Source organism: Balearica regulorum, chromosome 6 (assembly GCF_011004875.1).
Source record: "Balearica regulorum gibbericeps isolate bBalReg1 chromosome 6, bBalReg1.pri, whole genome shotgun sequence".
In the NCBI taxonomy this organism is placed as follows: Eukaryota; Metazoa; Chordata; class Aves; order Gruiformes; family Gruidae; genus Balearica; species Balearica regulorum.
The window spans coordinates 14,837,887-14,858,577 of NC_046189.1; the positions used below are offsets into that span (position 1 = coordinate 14,837,887).

Here is a 20,691-nt window from a genome sequence, read left to right on the forward strand (position 1 = left end):
CCTGGCTTGTCTACAATACGGCATGCCAAGAGACACCAATAGTATCCCAAAGCTAACATTAAGTGTTCAGTGCCACAAGTAACCACAGTCATACAGTCTAATCTCCTCCAGGTGATCATTAAATTTTAGTCACATACCCTATAATTAATTGCAAAGATCTACTTTAATGGAAACACTTTAATTCTCAATAGGGGAAACAGGTACCAGAGGCAGGGGTGATGGCAACCAGAGTGCCCACAGCACCAAAGGCTCCAGCAATAGCAAGCAAAAGGCCTGAAGAACTTTGTCGAATCTCTGATGATTCCAGAGATGAAAAACCAGCCAATAGTCACAGAAGAAATCCAAACACTTGCATGCTGGGCAGGGAGGATGGTGGGCTTTTGACCACTGCAGGCAATGGCTGAAGCTGTGAAGCAAAGATTTGACCATAGCTAGTGGTTTTCAGTAACTGCAAATATTACTAGACTGTTTACTTACAGTAACACAAGCAATCCTGCTCTCCCCAAAGCTTGTGAAGGAAGCAGATAAGCATGGGAAAAGAAGGTGAAGGTCTGAGCGTGGGAGTGGGTCATGTATTACTCAGAAATATTCCCCGCAAAGCCTCCCTCACTGACACAAGCTTGAAACCTTGAATCTTTTCTGACATATGGGAATGAATTTCAAAGGCACAAAAAGACATTTTGTCTGCCAAATGTCTTCCGCCTCAGCTACAAGTTTGGTGTAAAAGTATAAACTGCTTTCTTTTTAAATAACATAAACATTATTTTCAGTCCAAGTGAAATAATTTTTCCACTACTTTATGAGAGTATCAGTTATTTCCTATGTTATAATGAGAGGCTGTTTTGCTTTTTAAAATGCCGTACCTCAACATGACACCAAAGCCTTTCTTCTTTTTCTTTCCTGGATCTTCATTTTCTTCCTTCCTTTTCTTCTCTTTGATTTTAGATTTGCCCTTTTCCTTTTTCTTCTCTTTCTCTCTATTTTTTTTGTCTTTTTTTGTTTTGGTTTCTGCATCTTCTATTTCAGGGTTCCCTGGAGGGGTAGATTCCATGTTCTGAGCTTCTTGACCAGAGTGAGAGCTCTTATCAGAGAAACCATCTGCACAGAATGAGAAAGAAGCAGTGAGGATGGCTAGTGGCCACCAAAATGCAAACACATGAAATACAGCCTGAGTGTCTACAAAGGGCTCAAATGACTCACAACACTTACTCATTTAATTGAATAATTTAAAAAGCAGACTAAATGTATCTAGTGAATTCAAGCAGATTTCTATTGTAAATTAAATACAGTTATTTTAATGACTTGTTTTGTAGTTATTATTCCTGATACAAAAACCCTGACATGGTAAAACACTATTCTATTTGAAATCTACCTTGTTAACCTTCATCAGCTCCAGAAAACTGACATGCTGGAATGCAAACACTGAGAGCTTACTTCAACAAGAGATTCTGGCGACTCACGTAACCAACCTGCATAACAAAACAGTTTCATTCACTCCCCAGCATCTTTCTATTTTAACAGCTGAAAAAGAAATAGATAAACTGTTCTGTCTGGTTGGAGAAGAGCTGTGTTGTTTCTATTTAGGGGGGGGCTCAGCATCCAAGCACAGTTTTATGCTTCATGCTAAAGGAGACCTATTTCCAGAGTGGGGTCTACAAGCCCATGGTGACAGAATGAGCAGCAGGGTGCTATCAATACACTCTGCCTTGTCTATAACAGGAAACAAATTTCCTGGTTGGAGAAGGGGGAACTTTAGACAGCTCTGTAAAACAAGCAGGATAATTTTTAATGTAATCTGAAGAAGGCAGCTGCTTCTTGAAGTTGAAAAATACAATTACTTAAGGATTGAGTTCTAAACCTCCAACCCACCCCTGCCCCAAAGTAGATCAGTGAAAGACTTTACACTAAACCCAGTCAAGGTTGGATGGAGTACTGCAAAGACAGCTCTATTCAGTGGAAGACATGAGTAGCTTTTAAACTGTGATCAACTTCAGTTGGACTAAATCACTTGCTTATGTGCTTTATTGAGTTGGCCCTCAGCAGCACTAAGTGAAGGCGGCTCCCTCAGTAAGTGCCATTAGCAACATACCCTCTTCTCCGTCTTCAGGTCCATCATAAGACTTGTCGATGGCAGCTCTGAAACTCTCATTACATCCCCGACCACGGACCACGTGAGGCCTCGGCCTGTGAAAAGGGAGTTCGTTCTTCCTAACTTCAGCCACAGCAGTCTGAAGACTCTCAAGAGAGCTAGACTTCTTCAATCCCAGAGTAGGACCGAAATCCTTGCCAGAAGAGTCTGAAAAACAAATAGTTACGGTTTTATACATAAAACCACACAGAGAAATGAAACTAGTCAGACATACTTTTAATGGTGTACTTTATTACTTGGGGCCTTTGAAATAGCATGCAATCAATGTAATTTGTTCTAAAAATAACCTCAAGTTAAACCTAGTTCAGTAGATATCCCCGTTCAGACTCAGGGGCAATGGCACATAATTTACAGACCTGACAACAGTGATGGGCAATGGCTGGCTCACTTTGTGCCGCTTTAAAGACTGCACCAGTGATAAGGATGGGGTTGCTTCTTCCCCCTTTGACAGTGATGTCTGCCTGGACACTGCTAACAGTCTCAGGGAAACCATTATCCTTAGACTCACGAACACTGCTACACAACAAGTGTTTTGGTTTTTAGAATTAGGTTGTATGAATGGTTGGTATTTTCAAATACGTTTCTCCTGTGAGAAGACATTATTAGGTGTGTCTCAGTCTTACCCAATCACCTTTCTCTTCAAGCTGAAACTGGTGCTATGGTATCAACATACACAGCAGGTCTTCCAAGAAACAAATATATCCAGCAAAGTACAGCTTAACATAGATGATGTTGCTGCCTCTTTCCTTGTTTATAGGCGTAAGAAAGCACTTCATACAGAAAAAAGTAAATACCTTCCCAAGTCTCCCAAACCTTTCCTCTCTGAATGCTTGACTATCTGACCTTAGAAAGGCTTTATTTTGCAGCAGCATGAGTGTTAATAAGTATTAATACAATGACAGAAGAATAGGTAAAGAAAAAAGTTCAATGAACACATGCATACCAATCAATGAAGAAATTCACAGCTTAATTTAAAAGCCTTTGTAGCATCTACTTGGTTTTTATATGGCAGAACAGTAAATTTGACACGCAGAAACCGAGGAAGAGACTTTGTCTTGCAATACGCCTTCTGCCTTTGAGAACACAAATGCTTCTGTTTTCCACTTCTAAGTAATACTAGTGCAAGCAACGGGACAATATAAGAACAGAAAACCTTCACATACATGTCCATATACTGTCATGCCTGAAGAGATTCAAGGATCACAGAAAAGACAGATATGTTAGTAGCATATGCTGTGATTTTAAGCAATCCTAGAGTACAGGTATTTCTGAACTAAACCAGTGTGATAAGTGAATTATTGAAAGGAAAAAACCTAAGAATTGGCACCAAATACAGACTTATCAGTGATGTCTACATAAAGCAATTTATACTTCCATTACCTGCAGACTGATATGTAGCTGAAAATAAGGGGGGGGGGGGGAAGCGGGGTGTGCATGGAGACAAGTTTAAGGGGAAGCCTGATTGCTCCCTCACACAGTGCAACCTTCTTTTGTTCACTAATTGCCATTCTGGAGAATACCATTATTGCCAAATTAGCAAGTGCTAAAATGGAGTTAGAGCAACGACTTGCATACAACACAAAGCTGCTTAAAATCATTAAAAACTTGCGCATTAGTAAGAGGTACTGCAGTGCCTATCACAGGCAGAGAAGGAACAAAACCAAGGGAAGCATAATCACTGTAAAAAGCAGCAAGCGAAAGCCACTCTGATCAGCAAAGAAAAAGCTTTCTTGTTTTTCAGTCAGCCAACAGCTCTGATGGGTTGCTTTCGCAGAAGACAGGGCACAGTGGTAAATCTCAGAGAGCTGTCTGGCTGCAGCGACCCAGGGAAAGCGCAGCCAAGGGCTGCCTGGGCAGAGGTAGGCGAAGGCATGCCAGGTGCCACGGCTCCCACCTCTGCGGGCAGCCAGGGTGCTGCCTGCCGAGCCTACGAGGAGCGGCATCGCTGGAGGGTGGTTTAAAGGCGACTACAGCACCTGCAAGGTAGCAATGGCCACAGCCCAGCCTCCAGCAGCGGACGGTGCCATCCCTGCGAAGGATCGCTGCTCTGCACGGCCGCAGGCTTTTGTTTTGCAGGACAGGCTCCAGGAGGTTTTGCAGCCAATGCTCGTTTCCAGGCTGTGCAGCTACCCAGCTACCTGAAATGGCTGTGTCAAAAGCCAGCGCAAAGTTGTTTATATACACATCCCAGTACAAGCCGTGCTACATTAAATTAGTGCCCTAAGCTCTATTACCTGAAAAAAAGTCATCCCAGGTTAAATGCTGGTTAGAGCCTGTCTTATATAAAGCTAAGCCAATTACTTAGACTGGAAGACTACTCTTAACATACGAAGGCTATTCCTAAGAAAATCCAAGCCAACACCCAGAGTTTGGAGTGACACATTCAAATGTTACATGTATGGAAAAGGAAGTTTGCTGCTCAGCCTCACTGCCGTTGCCCCACACACACCGATGCAGTTTTTTGGCACCCGGTCACACATTATCTGGGGCCAGCCAGGGTCACCATGAGAAGGTTCTTTGTCCAATACTGGCCTTAAACAATTGCATAGGAAACTCAGAGTTATTGGCAAAGTACGTTGCTTTCTGTATAAGTAGTCTTTATTTTGCTATTTTGTCCTAACATGAAAGTCCCTCTAAGGAATTAATTTTAGTAATAACTAGCAATAACTTCCTGGTTTTTGATATTTTAAAGAGAACACTTGCAGTGACTCTCATGTAGCATTTTCAATTTGCTACTAAAAAGAGGAAAAAAAACCCCGTAACCGGAGCACTTTTAGCTACCAAGTAAATTCAGAACACCATTACCTTGGAAAATTGAATTTTTTTCTAATGTCCCCAAAAGAAATAGAATTGGCTTATGGTGACTTCATTGCCTAGTATCATCAAATAACGTGTTACCTTAACGGACAGTATAAAGTGGCAAAGATTAACTGTGTTTCTTCCTCACCGGCAAAAAAAATATTAAATTTTATCTGTGATCTTCCTGTGTTCTACCATTTAAAAGGTGTCCTCATATATTCAAAACCTTACTGAGAACCTTTTGCCACAGATTATTAACCAGTTAGTTGCCCCTTTTGAAGACTGTAATAATTTAGTCTGAAATTTCACTATCAACATTGGACGTTTCTCACTCTCACTGATTATTATTAATAATCAGATTATTATGAAAATCTACCCGTGAAGCAGCATCTGAACCCAGGTGAAAAATAATTGAATTTTTTCTTATTGATGACAGTAGTACCAATGCAACCTCATTAAGAAGGGGAACATTCAGTCAAGGAGTTTCCATCCTTGGACATTCTCACCAGGGTTTTCAGTGAGAACTTCACATTTTTGCAATTCAGTTTTTATTCCTTTTTTTCTGTCATTGCAAGGCTGCAGCAATCACATTTTAGTGCACAACTGAAAACAGAGGAGCTGAGGAGCTTCCCTAAGCAGGGAGACCAGACCCCTTGCTTTCACAGCCAGCATCTATTACTGGATGCTTTACAGAGAAATACTAGGGGAATTTCCCTCCCCTGCTCCCCCTCCAGTACCTTTTTCCAGTTCTGCAGACCTTTAGGACTGCCGTAAGCCAGAAAATGAGAATTTTTCCCCATGGGTGAAAAAATCCCTAAAAAACAACGAAAAACACCCTCTCATCTTTTTCAAATTATTAACAGGCATTTCTGGAGGTGTGTGGTGTGTGTGTACATATTTAGCCCTACCCAGATTTTGAATACAAAAATATAGTTTAGCAATGAGAAATTTAATTGTTCACTGTGTAAAAATGTTTCTTTTTATGGATTTTAAATTCTTGAGCCCTCATTTTAGTGCTTCTTGTAGTACAATGATAAAAAGTCAACTGAAGTATCCACCTTTATTTTTTTTAATAAATGGTGAATTACTTTATGCATCTCTACTGAATTTATGAGAGAAAACAACTGATGTCAGTACCTGCCTATGACTGGCAGAAAACAATTTGCTGGTTCCTAGATGATACCTCTAATCGATCATCCTTTAACTGAAAGATGGCATTACACCTACCTTGATTTTCTGCTCAATGCCAACATGGCTACCACAGAGGTTTTTTTCTTCATGTACCAGTAAAAGTAAACCTGCTTTCTGTTCTTTTATTACTATTATTATTATTTTCAGGTGTTTCCAGGCTTCTCTTTTTCCCACATCTGCACATTCCTTTTTTTTTTTGTTTTTATAGCCCAACAGAAGGAAACACGCTAAAAGCAAGACGTCAGTCATGAAAATCAAAGGGAAACAAATGATACAGCGTGGTAGCATGAGCCACCCCAAAGGCACGCATAGAGAGTGTGGAATTGAAGAGTAGCCGTGAATCACTGCCACTCAAAATGAAATACAACTCCTAAGACACCCTAAACAGTAAACATTTTCTGTATTTATCATTAATTTTACTTTTCAGATAATGAGTCTTCTTAAAAACCGAAAGTATCTGAACATGCCTAAAAGATAATATTTAGTGGAACATATTTGCGTGAGTTAGACTAATTTACTATTTACATTTTGAAAGATATAGTAAGGTAAAACCCAGTTACGAAGAAAAAAGGAAGGAAAGCATCACTGAGACTGAGAAACTAGAATAAACACAAAGTTGTAATAGATTAGTCTGGCTCTGTATTTACCAGAGCCCTAAACACACACATTCCTGGTTCCTACTGCACCACACATGATGGAGGTGCAGGTGTAACTAGGGAAGAGAAAACGGTTCTGAAAACAAGTCTTCTACCCTGTAGGTGCTGGGATGCTGGAGATAGCACGTGTGCTTTTAGCAAGCAAACAACTGTTTGTTCATGAAACACCAAGGCTGATTTCTTTTGTAGTAGGACTCAGATGGACATGTGCCAACACCTGCTCAGGGAGCAGCTACAGCCCAGCACCTGCTCTGCTTTGGACATACACCTTGGGTAACATTCATGATGCCCAACTCAGCCTCCCCCAACCTGACTGATCTAACTGCTTGCTCTATAGTTATCCCTTCTCTAAAGGAATTGGGGCACATTTAAAATATGTTTTGATACATATATGTTCCCATGATTTTAAAAATACAATCAATTCACAGATTGCATATATGTTTAGTTTTGGGGTTTTTTGTTTTGGTGGTTGTTTTTTTTTTTTAAACAGAAATCAATGTATTGCTAACCTTACGTTGCCCCTGCAGAGGTGAGGATAGCAAGCATGGGGTTTCAGAAAAATCCCAACTTTTGTTCAGGAAGGAAAAAGCAGGATTTTTGTTGCACAGCATCAAATGATAATAGGTATCAGGATAGTAAAATAGGCCCCTCAGCAAAATTTAGTCAAAATATATCCCCCTGCTGTAGGAAAACCTTTTGCATGAGAATGAACCAAATCTGTTACCCAAGTGAAAGATGTCCAAAGACACAAAAAACAAGAGACAGACAGTAAGGCTTGACTGCTTTACTCTCCCCGTAGCTTCTTTCGGAAATTTTCCTCTAAATAATTGGTGTATAAAGTGAAAACTGAGTGTCTCTTAATAAGCTTAAGGTCAAAAGATGAAACATTTGTCATTATTACCAATCTCCATGTGCCATAAACATCAGAGAATGGGTAGACAGACATGGTTCTTACCTGCAGAGTTGCAACATCCTATGGTGACTTAAATTAATTCATGTTCGCTTCTTTCTGGACCATTTTGCTTAACGTAGTTTAATTTATTTCTGGCAGGATTCACAGTACGCACAACTGCAAAGGATTTTTACCTCTCACTTATATTTTTATATTCAGATACTTCCTCAATCATCAATCGATTCAATGCAGAGAATGATTTAGGAAGGGGGAATTTGAAAGTCATTACATCATTTAGCTTGCGATTTTCAAATGAAGAGCTTTAATAAGACATTTTTGTAGAATAACCTTAGATCATAGTGTAGCCTTTTCTTCAATGCTAGTTTATACAGGTAGCATACAAAAGATTATGAAGGGCTTGATAAAAAGCAGGAGAAAAATCACTATCTTGCACTCACATATTAAAGACAACATGTATCATTTTGCTCATTTTATACTTCAAACCAAGCATTCCATATTAGAAGCAGGAATACTGAACACAGAACAACCCCACACCTGACAGAAAAAAAAAAAAAGAAAAAATATCTAAGAAAGAGAAATCAAAGCATGGGAGAATTTAACAAGTTCTCTGATTAAAAGAGCCAACTACAGCCTTCAGATTTACAGATATTTCAATCTCTTTTACTACATATAATGATTGCAATTTAGCCCATATTTGCACAAACTGCAATTTCAAGTATGAATAATGGCAGTGCAATTTGTAGCCCAGAAGGTACACTGAACTTTAGCCAACTGAAGGAGAAAGGCTTGGAACAAGGCAGCCATTAGACAAGAGGCGAAAAGGCACTGTCATCTTAGAAACACATGCCAGTGTCCCTGTTTTCTATAGTCTTATCACTAAGAACAACACTGCAAAAGAACATGTTAATATTTCAAAAAGAATAATATGTACAGCATTAAACATCTCAAAATTGCTAATAAGTTTCACAGTGTAACAACATTAAAGCTAAGAATTAGGAGCAAAAGACGAAAGAGGTTCAAGTAAAAGCCCTCAGCAATGGCACATGCATTTGCTAGGTTAGTGCTGAGCGTGTGACAAAATGCAGCCAAGCCTGCCTTTGCACAAAAGACTGTCTGATGTTATCTGTTGAAATAATTACTTTTCTTCATTTGGTTACACAAGTTTAACCTCTCACATAACCTTCCACTTCACAGTATAGCTCTGCATCCAGTGACAAGTTTTCCCAGGCATCTGAAGCCGTACTCCTCCAGAAGCTAGCGTGCTCTCTAGATGGTGCAAACTGAAGCGCTCACCCTTCGAACAGGTCCCAGTGTAAATTAAGCTACCTAACCTTCCACAAAGCAGGAGCTTTCTCCTCAAGGATATTTATGTATATCAAATTGATTTTAGATATAGCTGGTACAACCTGCTAGAGGAAAAACAGCTACAGGAAAAGCAATGCAGACAGGAAAAAGTCCAGTTTTTAGAAAATGTGATTCCCCAGTGATTTCAGGCACCTTGTAAACCGATCAGTCTGGAACCGAGCAGTAGTAAAAATATTCCAGTGCCCTACGACCGCTTTACTGCTACTTCCACACCCACCCTCTGATAAGGTCAAACATTTCAATCTGGCTTTAAAAGATTAGGAAATGTGACACTTTCTGAGATTAATTGATATAAATTACACTTCTCAAACTAAACCAACATTTTTGTTCCCAGGCCAAAGTTTAACACGAAGTGAGAGTCCCTGCACTAATATTTAAACAAAGTCACTTTTAATGGTATGAGGCTAACATCTAGAGTGTTACCTTTAACCTGTGGGACAGAGGAGGAAACTTCTTTAGTAGCAGAACAGAAGGAAGCAAGCCAATACTTATGTTAAATTCATGGTTATGATCTATTTCATTAAACCTTAAGCCTATTTTGAAATATGCTGCTGAATTATTACTCAATCTTAGTCATCAAGCCTGAAATCATTTTTAAAATGACTAATATAAATCAGAAGTAACAATTAAAAGGCAAAAAGTTCACATTAAGCTCTCTGTTTTCTTCGCTAACTCAAAGAGCAAATGCAGAAAGAAATACTCTTATATCAATCATTTCATTCACAATTGCTTTCTTTTTAAAAAACTGGTATGTCATTTTTATGCATCAAGTTTTGGTCTGGACACATTTTTATAAACACTCACATAGGCTGCACGTTAAAGATTGCCTTAAGTGTCATTCAGGGATTAATTTAGGCTATTGGAACAACAAGGAAGATGGTTATTGTAAAAGAAAAGCCAAGCCAAGGCGACAAAGAAAAATACATTTCCATTTCATCAATTTAACTTGCAATTAAAAAAAAAATTATATAAACCACTTCCTTTTGTGTGTTCTTGTTCTTATCTGTGAATATTAAGGCTAAGAAAAAAAGCTAGATTTTTAACACAATAACCTGGAAAAAGGATACCTTCTGCTAATAATGGCTGAGCTATTTATGAGCTCTCTTTATTGCTAACCCCACCACCACCAAACTGCCCAACAGCCACTCTAATTTAAGATGCTCTAAATATTGTTGCCATGGGTGACACATGAACATGGAGTAAGGCAAAGCTCTGCTAATAAAAAGGCTTTCACAGCATTTCAGTCCTTGCTCCTAAGTAAAGTTAAAATTTATGACTTTTAAAATACTGGATCTGAGAGAGGTCAGGTTAAATGGCTGCTAGTAATAAAAGGAATCAATATGCCACAGCATCTGAAGCAGCCAGCAAACTAAATAAACACTTCATCCAAATCCACTTGGCCCTGAATTAAAAGAACATAAAATACTGTATTTATTTTGTTTGCCCTCCATCAGTCCGTGGTTTGCATCACTACATCCGTTAGAATTCTACACAGAGCAAGCAACAAACATATGTTGGCCAAGTAGCAATTAAACTGTATGTCAAGGCTAGGAGCAATTAACTGGGCATTAACCTTATCAGGGAACCACTTCTGGATTAGCCAACTACAAACAGGCAAACATCTCAGTCTGGGAAGATTCTGCCACGTGTATTTACAAAAGCTTCAGAGGACTCAGACTTTCTGTCTCAGGCACGTACAGAGTAAATTAGCCATTTCCAATAATAACCCTTTATTCATAAACCCTGAACAAAACCAGAATCACCTTCTCCAGTGATTAGCGTGTCCTGTTAGCATAGAAACGCAAGACAATTTGTCCCTTACAGCACTTTAAAATAAAGCAGACCAAAAGTAGTAGAGAACTCACATCCTTTTTGCTCCTCTCATCTACATTTGGTTCAGCTTATAGACTGATTTCCAGAAGACATTATGAAAACCTGTCTTCTTGCGTTTATTTGTACATATTGAAATAGAAAGTGCATAGGTTAATTTTCAGTTTAAGAAATTAACGCACATTTTGCTTGAAGTTGCCAGTAGATAACCTGTAAAAAAGGTACACATACACCTGCAATCAATCTATATATGCACACACACACAGAGGCTATTCATGAAGGCATGCATAGTTTTGAGATTGCTTTGTGAGTTTAGTATTTGTCTTGACACAGTTTCGAAGAGTTGATGTCAAAATCCAACTCCTGAATGGGAATATGCAGAATTTTGTCAAACCTACTATTAAGTAAGAGAAATGGTTATCTGGCCAAGCTCTGACTCAAAATCCCTCCAGAATTTGAAAGGATTATGTAGGTTTTCAGCAAAAGTCCTCAGCAAAGGTTCCTTTTTATTTCCTAAGGTTTGCAGCTCCCTTGCTAGGTATGTTATGATGTGTCATTTTAATGAAAAGGTTATTTTTAAAAAGAAACTGGCAAGGACGTGAATGAGAGATCAAATAAAGCTTGTTTCACAAATCTGTATTTCTGGAAAACTCGTTACGTTCTTAGATGTTTAGCAAACGTACACCTAGCCTTTAATATCCCCCATGGAAAAGGGAACCTCCCCAGATCTCTGTTTTGTTTCCCCTGAAGCAATTTTTAGTATCCCAAAGATGTTACTCTATTAATTATGGAATTAGGTGTTTAGAGTCTTTTCAATATGCAGTTTTGCATTGCTACAATGTGTTTAAGTGGCAAATTAGAAAAGCTAATGGAATCGCTGCATGGAATAACTTAGAATACGATTTAACTATAGTAGCAAATGAATACAAACTTTCCTTGAGGTTTTCTTACCCATTTTTCTTGCTTATGTACAAATGACATTACCTTGTTCCCTCTCACTTGCCCAATAAACGGAGAGTAAATAAAAATATGCTCCCAAACACAATATGGTACCAGACTGCACAAATGTGGGGTCAAAAGAGAAGAAAGGGTCATTCCAATTCTTCCTGGTGACATCCCTCATCAACCAACAGGGACATTTCAGGAGAAGTTAGTCAAAGCACTATCCTAAATTACAATCAAAAATTCCAAGTTTCTCCAGGTTTAACAGGATGGAAAGCAGCAGCCACAGTGATACGGCAACCAAGATAAATTGATACAGGTTAAGCACACTCAAACAGCATTATTTCAATACAGACAAATCCAAGATGGCTTATCTTAGAAAAACAAAGGTTTCCTCTAAGCTGGGACTCAATATTATTGGAAAACACATGATTCTGCTCAGTGACTCCATATACTCTCGAAGCATGAACAAGGGTCTAGCTATGAGTAGATCAGGATATACTTGGATAATCAGACTTTTAATCAACCATATCAGAAAACCAATACAGTACCACGGATCAGGTGCAAAACTCAGTGCCCAATTTGATCTACTTCAGCTATGTGGTGGTTGGATCCTTGGATGAAATTTCAAAATGTGATATTACAAAGGCAAAAGTTCTACAGGAACAGGCATTTATTTCAAATAGACAGAAATCCAATCAAATAACTCAGTACAATGAAACATCCTAAATTAATACTGAACTGCAATCTTTGCCTAGAACAGGGCTGTGATGGTTTTCGCTGGGATAGAGTTAATTTTTTCCACACTAGCTAGTACAGGGCAATGTTTTGGCTTTGTGCTGAAAGCAGTGTTGATAATATAGAGATGTTCCAGTTACTGCTAAGGATTGCTTACACAGAGTCAAGGCAACTGATAGCATCTGCAACTTTTAGGAGTTCTCTCAACTCTAAGATCAAAGCCTATGTGTGCTCAAATTAACAGGAACGTGAAATGGAACAGGTAGGTCAATTTCCAATCTGATTCAAGCCTGGGAGCCAAATCCTCAGCTGGAGTAAATCAACACTTTTACACTGCCAGCTTACAGCAGCCGAGTATTTGTCTTTTGATCTTTGTACTCTACTGGCACCGTAGTTTGGCATTACACATTCCTGCCCACAGAGAGTCAGACAACATGAACTCATTTTATGCAAGTTACAGCATGAGTGTTAGCAAGTTCAGCCTGTGGTGGATTCAAAGTAGTGATTTGTAGGTTTAAAAAAGCTCTTCATTATTTTAGCAATCCAGAGAGCCATCTTTGGTTGCCCCCCACTCCTGCTAAAGGAGTAAGAAGAAATGAAAGTATTTCTATGCCTTTCAACAGGAACCTGCTTACTCTTAGAAAGCTCTGTTTTTACTTATTCAAGGAATCAAAGGTCTGGAAAGAAATAACAGCTTTAGAAGTATAAGCAGCACAAAGATGCATCATCACAGATTATCAGTAGTTTTGAAATACTACCTCATGCTTTAAGCATATCGTCATGCGAACTTTCTGAGGCAAGACTCTGCTAACTGCAGCTCACAAGAGCAGTTTGCTGCAGTGTGTTCCCCAGGTTAGTTTTTATCTTATGTGTGTCTATGGTAGTGCACTCCAGAAAAAAAAAAATGTGGAGGTCACTTATCTACGTTACAGCAATTTTTCACTGTCTTTTTCCAGTTCTACAGCATTTAAAAAAAAAAAAATCAAAAACCAAACACAAGTATTTACATATTTTTAAAAGAACACTTTCCAAGTAGTGTGTTTTGATTTGTTCTTTTTCTTATTTTAAGCAATGGTTTCCTCCTCTGCTGATCTTTTGCTGGTTCTTTGGTCAAGATTGATGGAATCCATTCAAAATATGCTAGATAACATTAACTTCTGAAAGACTAATCCGCAGCTTTGGTCTTTCTTAAGACTCACAGCTAACTTCGGTAGGGCCTGACCTCTAACCAGAACACCTTCATGGAGACAAAGTAATTATATTAATGTGCAAAGCAGGAGTTATTGTTGATCATCAACCAATCAGGAAATAAATCTGTGTACAAAGAAATGCTGGCAGCTATACAGCACAAAAATAAAAACAAAATGTATTTTTGTTAACTCTTTTCTATTATGCTAATTTAGGAGTTAGCAGGTATAAAGTTTTCACATTCTAATATGATATTGCAAATGATATATTGTCATTTAACACCCTGAATCACTTGCAACAATAAATATCTTCCTTTCTAGTAATCTTATTTTGAATTTTACATTTGGCTTATTTAACACTAAAAGGATAGTACATCAACCTCTCTTTGCCCTCAAAATCCAAGTATTGTCCATAAGCACACAGTTTACTTACACATGAAGACAAATATATTTGGCTATATATACATAGTCATACAACATAAAAGTATAAAAATTCATTCTTTGCAAACATGTAGTTTCTCAGCTGCATTTCTAAGTGCTATGAGAATACAAAAATTAGATACTACTACTTGCGTTACTAGCCCTTCAGCAAAGTCTTAAAACTAAATAACGAGTATCACTAATATTCTTGAAATTATAAGCTTTTGCTCCAACTACAATAAAAGCCAGTCTCATAAATTTTAGGAACAAATGCGCACAAACATTTTGAACAGTTTCAGGGATATTAAGTAGCTCTACTAGATTTCTCTAGCAATATCAGAACATCTTATTTTGCCTTTTTACAGTGGCTAGTGCTGCAGCATAACTTTTTTCAGGTTGACCAGCTGTATAAGACAATAGCTCGTGTTCAATGATTACCTTACATAAAAAACTTTTAGCATCTATACAATTATACTAACTTTTTGTTTCTTCTGTATCAAGAGTGAACACTTGAATCTGTATTCTGCCCTGTATCCTGTTTTCCATGAAATATTTTTGCCTCCTTTAGCCTTTTTCTGACTGTGGACCAGTATTTCCTCTGCATTAAGAGGGAAATTTGGTTAATCTGTGAAACGCTTGCCATTCCATATCCTCAAGAAGATAATGCAAAACAAGCCATACTGTGGTTGGGTATAGACTTACAGCAATCAATTACTTCAATATTTATATAATTTGTAAAACTTCACGCATATTATCACACAGTTAATCAGAGCTGCTTGGCAGTTTGTTCCCTCAACCTTCAATGAGTATGTCAATCCTCATATCAGATAGTGATATATACTAGGGGATTTACTTTCAGAGCAGAAAAAAATCAGATTTTAAACTACTGAGGTTAATGTTATTAAAATAAAAAAACGTAACGGTTCTTCTACCATTTGCTTAATTGTCCCCATCTGTGCACCCCCCCCCCCCCGAAAAAGCAGTCCCACAAGAAGGAACAGGAAGCTACTAGTTGGGTTCATAGTAACAGGCAATCAATCAGAATTTCTCTTTTGTTATGGATACTAAGAGTTTACATGTGTTCTAAAGGGAAGCAAGAAAACTCAAAAGAAGCAAAATCTATTGAAGATTAGCAGATATATAGAAACTATTCTTGCCTTCAATCTTTATGTCCCTGAATATTTGAAGCCAAGGAGAGCTCCTGGAGAAACAAGACATAAACTTATCATATCTTTGTATTTCTCATTAGGCATTAGCATTTGGTGGTATCAGAAAGAGAACATGGGCTATATAGACTTTTTGTCTGATCCAGTATGACCACCATCATCTTCTTGGGATGTGTTACAGATGAAAGGTGTCAAGAGCAAACAAACAAAAAGCCCCCATACCCCAAAATAAAGATGCTGCTGCTTCCTATTCCTATCAATTCTTCATTACTTGCATTATGAAAGCACACAGAACCTCTCTAATCATGGGCCAAAACCTCACTGTACTTGGTGTCATACCAACTCAAAACAGAATAATCAGTAACTCTAATAATTTTTGATCAAGCCTACCTGTATTTCTGCAATACTAGCTCTCTCGAGTGGCAAGACTATAGATCTCTATTTCTGCAGTGATTTATTTACAATTTGTCAACACTTTGTAAAGTACAGTTCATCTCCTGCTACATTCCCATTATGCTCCTATGCCTCAGATGTTTTCTATTTTAAACAGAAAAAAACAGATGTTTTGGCACAATATTAATTTACTCAGATTTCAAATTCAGATTGAACCTGAATTGTTAAGATAAGTACAGTATTTCAAATGAATGTTGCAAGCATCAGCCCATAACAGAGCTAATAAGTTCCTTCCTCACCTTTTAAAGATGACATTAGTGGTTCATTTCTTCTGAACAGCAATACAGAAGAGTTAAGCACACAATTTCCCACTGTTCTCTTAAACTGGTTTTGCTATTTGTTTATTGCAAGTCAGATCTGCCAGAACAGTCCCTTCTTGCTTAGGTGCTATTCACAGAATGGGTTAATTTTTCTCCAAATAAATTATTAAAAAAACCCCAACACCCCTTAAATCTGTTTAGTGGAGAAGCCCTCTGATTTGGAGTTGATATTTTGTGACAGCTTTAATACAGTCTTATTGCTGACTCTGTCATTCTTCAATGTCTGTGCTCTTAAGTCTTATAGAAGACTTAAATGATATTCCTGTATGCCAAAGCACACTACAAACATACTACCTTCTAGTTCATTTGATTTGATCTAAATCAGCTACCTTAAGAACTAATATTGATGTTGCCTTATACCATGTGACTTAAATTTTAATCACTAGGTTTTCTTAGTCTGATTAAACAATTAAACTGCTTAACTGAAAACTACAAGCAATTGACTTATATATGAAGGGACTAAGAAATTCTATTCGAAGTTTAAGAACAATTCCCTAGCAAAGATAACACACACACAAAAGCTCAAATTGCAAAAGCATATTTCAGAATTAATTGTTCTAGTATTGTTGGCCTTTGCATTGTTTATTGATTCTATTTATTCGAGCAGTCATTCCTGGTTTCCATCTTCTAAAAATCACTAACGAAATGGGCACTCTGTTCTGCTTATGCAAATTATAGTGCGAGTGAAGACTCCACACACTGTAAGTGTAACTCATCATTAAACTGGGAGAAGAATTACTGTCTCTGCTTCTTTGGCTATAAAAACTTCCTTAAAAATGTCTAAGTTCCCTTCTTTCAGTTTGGATCATAAAGTATTTGCTGTAACAGGACAGAAGGAAGAAAGAGGTGGAGCTTTTAATGCCAAGTCAGCTAGGTCTGAAAGGAGTTACTGTTGCAGAAACATTTACTGTCGTGAAGGTTTGAGCAGGACTACCTGAAAGATAAGTAATTGCTTAAAACAAAGGCAGAGCTTGCTCTACATTTGATCATTTTAATTGTTTCTTTTACTCTAGGTGAGTACCAGAAGATTCTTGGATCTCCAGCTGAAATGAAGTACTAAACATACAAAAAGGTGCCACAACCCAGCCAAGCCTATCCCAAAAAAAAAAAACCCCCCAAAAAGAACCCCCCAAAAAAACATGGACAGAGGATTGCGTTGATCTGCATACATGGTGCTAGGAAGCTGGGGTTTTCCTCACCAAACAGAAGTGAACATGTTATTTTGGCTTGAAGCAATCAAGTACAAGCCTGAAGACAGGCTGAAAGAGTTGGGGTTGTTCAGCCTGGAGAAGAGAAGGCTCTGGGGAGACCTTATAGGAGCCTTCATGTACCTAAAGGGGGCCTACAGGAAAGCTGGAGAGGGACTGTTTACAAGGGCATGTAGTGATAGGACAAGGGGTAATGCCCTTAAGCTGAAGGAGGGTAGAGTTAGATTAGATATTAGGAAGAAATTCTTTACTGTGAGGGTAGGTAGTCAGACACTGGAACAGGTTGCCCAGAAAGTTGTGGAGGCCCCATCCCTGGAAGTGTTTAAGACCAGGTTGGATGGGGCTCTAGGCAACCTGGTCTAGTGGAGGGTGTCCCTGCCCATGGCAGGGGGGTTGGAACTAGATGATCTTTGAGGTCTGTTCCAACCCAAACCATTCTATGATTCCAAGTACATACCCACATCTGTTGTCACCAACAACATTCACTGCCTACATGTACTTTCTTGTTGCTTCGGCGTCTTGCAGGGTGAAGGAGCAGTGTAAAAGACAGGTAAGCTAATCACAGACACACAGCACTGTGCTGACAAGTGAGTGCTCAGCTCAGAATTTGAAATGATTACTTGTGGGCTTGTCCATGAAGGGAAGAAGGGTAGAAAACTAAAAGGGAAACTAGGCAAGCAGAAAGTCTATATAGGGACCAGATTTTATAAAATATTAAGTACTTGCTCTCAGAAAATGAATGCTTTAAGATTTCAGCTTCAATCTTGTGCCCTCTAACTCATGACCCCCCATTTTATTTACAATAGCTGAGAAACTTAATTTTTTTATACTAACACACTGTATTGTTCCAAATCCAGATGTTTAAGCCCAGCACTAGCTACTTAAAGTCAAAGTGATTCTTTAAAGCATATGTAGTTTATAGACTACAGCAGGATCTTTCTAGTTTGCTATATTAATAAACATTTTTATTTGTTTACACATACAGTAATATTATATCTACTACATACTAAACAAAATGTATTATTTATTTGCATTTCCCTGTCTGATTTTCTGAAAAGGCTCATGAAATTTTAATGAAAGTGGTTAAAGCAACAGACTATGTATTAAAATTATATACAAAAAATGACCTTAAAAGAATACTATTAACATTGCAAAGTAAGGCGCTTAGGCTTGGAGAATCCCACAGCAGAGGTGTCCATCGTTCAGTTATCTCTCTCTCTGCACTCATTGCAATAGACTTTCACTTTATGTTCCAAACACATTATGACAATTTTATTTACAAAACTCCAGCTTCCTTCAGGAAAGATCTACAAATATTGTCTTCCACATGTACAGCAATTACCCCTCTTATTCAACACACACTTTAATATCTGCTCTGACATCAGCATTAGCCGTCCTTCATGCATCTTTCTCTGAAACACCTTAAGAAGTAGTAAGGTTTTTTTAATAAACACTAATGAGATCTTTTTAAAAGAAATGTGTGCTATTTGTGCCTCAGAGACAATGAACAAACAGAAGGATGAAGATCAATTCAGGTTCCCATTTTAAGATTCTCAGGGCCCGATTCCCCTCCGCTCCCTCTTCTGAATACTTAACCTCTTAGCACTCACTGGACTCACAGCACTATCACCACTGACTCTGGTTGCAGCCTGAATACATTCAGCACTTCTGCAAATCAACACACATGCAGGTTGGGCACGACCAAGGTGAAGAACACACTATCTCATTGCATGTGGTTTAAAGACACCTCCCCGCCCCCAGCAATTCTGAGGTACAGGCACAGCTAGAAAATAATTCAAGCAGCATTTAATGGCTAGAAAACAGAAAAAATGTCTCTCCCTGAGATCATCTACACCGCTAACATCACACCCTCCAACCAGAATATAGCAAACAGCTACACATCTTACAACTTCAACAATAAATGCGGCGAGGGTTGGGCCGTATACAACATCCTTCATTACCCTTAAGCAGATCCCTCCTGTGCTCCGAAAGTAAAGTCTTTGGGGAGAATTAGGTCTTGATTATGTGCATCTCAACATCAGCACCCACTAAAAGCGTCTGAGTTGCCATTGCAGACACCCTTACAGCTAGCATTTCCTACTTCAGACACCTTAAATCTTCAAACTTCTATTCTTTTAATAGAGTTGGTATATTCAGTTTCCTAGGTGTGGAGGGTTTTAGGGTGGGGTTTTTTTCTTTGGTTTTGTTTTAAAGAAAAGCAGTTTTCTTTACTGCAATGCTGGCTGCCATCCTTTTCTTTCCCATGTGGTTTCTGCATCATTTTTCTTAGATCAGCACAAGCTCGTCTCCCCCCTCTCAGTTATGTCACCATTTCCCATAGGGCACCTTCTCACCTAGCCACATGCCCAATCTCCTTTTCCCCCCATCCCCATCTCCCAGCTGCCCCACCACCACCCCCCCGCAGCTTGCTGTCTTCCCAGCATCTAGCCATACATTCTTATCTTTTCCTCTCCTAAATAAAAACAAATATCAGAGTTATGTTAGGAGACAGTAAAAGAACAACCTCTGTCAAAAAAGCAAATAAACCCCACGCTTCAATTGACACTTGAATAGAAAGTTTTACTTAAAACGGCTCCAATTTCACAGAATCTGTAATGGGATGTGTCACACATGACACTTAACAGGTGATAACACAGTGACTACTGCACACTACACCCATACTTCATACACAAAAAAGAAAAAGCAAACCATGAGCAAAGGAGACCAAAGGTTTTTCCTGAGACTTAATGATTTACCTGTATTTTCTTCAGGATGGCAGAAAGAATGATTGTTAGAAATAATTTTTCTCCTGTATGGTTTTTTTTTTAATGGATTTGCTCTTTTAATATAAACTCAGACTGAGAATTATTCTTTGTAGCTATTTTGTGATGTACATTTCAGTAATAACCAGTGAGTTATTTGATGCAACTGCTGACAAAATGTAGTCCAGAATGCTCATTCTTTTTCGTACCTTTAAAATTAAAACCAGTGTGCTATTTTTTAGAAAAGAATTAAACTCCAGAAGCTTCGATTGAACAATTTTGTCATTTTGTTTTCAGAATTAAGCATCTGAGCAGATTATAAAGCAATAAAAAAAGAGGCATCTGAATAACTACACTATATTGGATTTCTCCTTTATAACATCTCTGTTTGTCAACAGCAGTACTACAACTGGCAACAAAAAACCCCAACCCCTTTTTTCAATACAGGGATTTATGCCAACTGCAGATAACAACAAAAATTGTAATTACATGAAAAACCCAAACAAATCAATGCCAGATCCTCTGCTCTGCTCCTATTCACAGAGAAGCTTGAAAACTGCCACAGCAAGTTAACTGAGGTTTTTGTTTGCAA

The 20,691-nt window shown here is 38.3% G+C and overlaps 1 protein-coding gene across 4 annotated transcripts in view; it reads right to left on the bottom strand.

Moving 5' to 3' along the window:
* Window positions 1-20,691, bottom strand: part of PARD3B (par-3 family cell polarity regulator beta) — a 422,926-nt gene that overhangs the window by 141,983 nt on the left and 260,252 nt on the right. For all 4 annotated transcript variants that reach the window (XR_012836057.1, XM_075756447.1, XM_075756445.1 and 1 more), the window contains 2 exons: window positions 2,090-2,296; window positions 864-1,098 (listed from right to left, as the gene is read on the bottom strand). Coding sequence is in view for 3 of the 4 variants with exons in the window: in XM_075756447.1 (XP_075612562.1) it covers window positions 864-1,098; window positions 2,090-2,296 (442 nt within the window). In the remaining variant the exon portion in view is untranslated. The remainder of the gene's footprint in view (window positions 1-863; window positions 1,099-2,089; window positions 2,297-20,691) is intronic.